At 62.3% G+C, this 950-nt stretch overlaps 1 protein-coding gene across 1 annotated transcript in view; it reads right to left on the minus strand.

Moving 5' to 3' along the window:
* LOC104506374 overlaps positions 1 to 550 on the minus strand; it is a gene marked incomplete at its 3' end in the record, with an annotated part of 2002 nt that extends 1452 nt beyond the window's left edge. The window contains exon 1 of the mRNA XM_010147306.1: positions 20 to 550. Coding sequence (XP_010145608.1) covers positions 20 to 550 — 531 coding nt within the window. The remainder of the gene's footprint in view (positions 1 to 19) is intronic.
* Positions 551 to 950: the final 400 nt, after the last annotated feature.

Raw genomic sequence — 950 nt, forward strand, 5'->3', positions numbered from 1 at the left:
GGCGCAAGTGCCCCCCCGCCGTGTCCTGTATCCCCAGCTCCAGGGGATTCCGAAGGCCGGAAGGTTCCCTGGATGCCGCCTTAGTGCCGACAGGTTTGGAGGAGTCGAGAGCCGGAGAAACTGCCGGAGCCCACCGCGGGCAAAACCCATCGGCAAAGCGACGGGGTGAGGAAAACAGGGTAAATCCGGTTTCATTCCGATGGATTCCGGGTTTGATACGGGGTGACAAGTGTGGATCGCCCTCAGCTTCATCCCGGAACGGCCCTTCTTCTTCCGCCCTCGGGGTTCCCGCTGCACCCTGCACGGCCACCGCTGTCCAAAGGGAACGGAGATTCCGGTGCCAGAGCGATCCCAATCCTCCTCCATCCATCCCAAAAATCAGAGTGGAAAAAGCAGCCAGCGAGAGCAAAAAGCCAGCGCCGGATTCCCGGTGTCCGCCGAAAGCGACGCCTCGGGATGACGGGGGTATCCGGGCGAAGGCGGATTGGGTGGTGGCACCAAATCCGTTGGGAAGGGGGTCAGGGGGCAGCCGGGCCGGACGCTCCTCCATCGGCTCTGGTCATGGCAGGGAATCATCCGAGGGCCACACGGATATTCCCAAGGGATGGGAAAGCTCCAGCGGTGAAACTCCTTCCTTGAAATCCAGCAGGAGCGCTTCGGGTTGGAAAAGTGCAGCGGGGTTCAGCCTGTGCCCAAGCCCGTAAAATTCCAGCCGGTGGGATAACCGGGAGCTCGTTAAACACCTCCCCGGGAAAACCTCTCATCCGCAGGCGGGATGGGAAAGGCCGGAGCCTGCCGCAGGGATTAGCACCCCATCTGCTTATCCAGGACACCCATTGTTCCCGCGCCAAAAAGGTTTCGGCTTTTCCCCTCCGACCGCGCCCGGAACGCGGGAACCGGGAACGAAAAGCCGCGCCGCATCCCGGCTCCGAAATCTCCGGGATGAGCGG

The sequence above is a fragment of the Eurypyga helias genome, unplaced genomic scaffold (genome assembly GCF_000690775.1).
Source record: "Eurypyga helias isolate BGI_N326 unplaced genomic scaffold, ASM69077v1 scaffold28202, whole genome shotgun sequence".
Classification (NCBI taxonomy): domain Eukaryota; kingdom Metazoa; phylum Chordata; class Aves; order Eurypygiformes; family Eurypygidae; genus Eurypyga; species Eurypyga helias.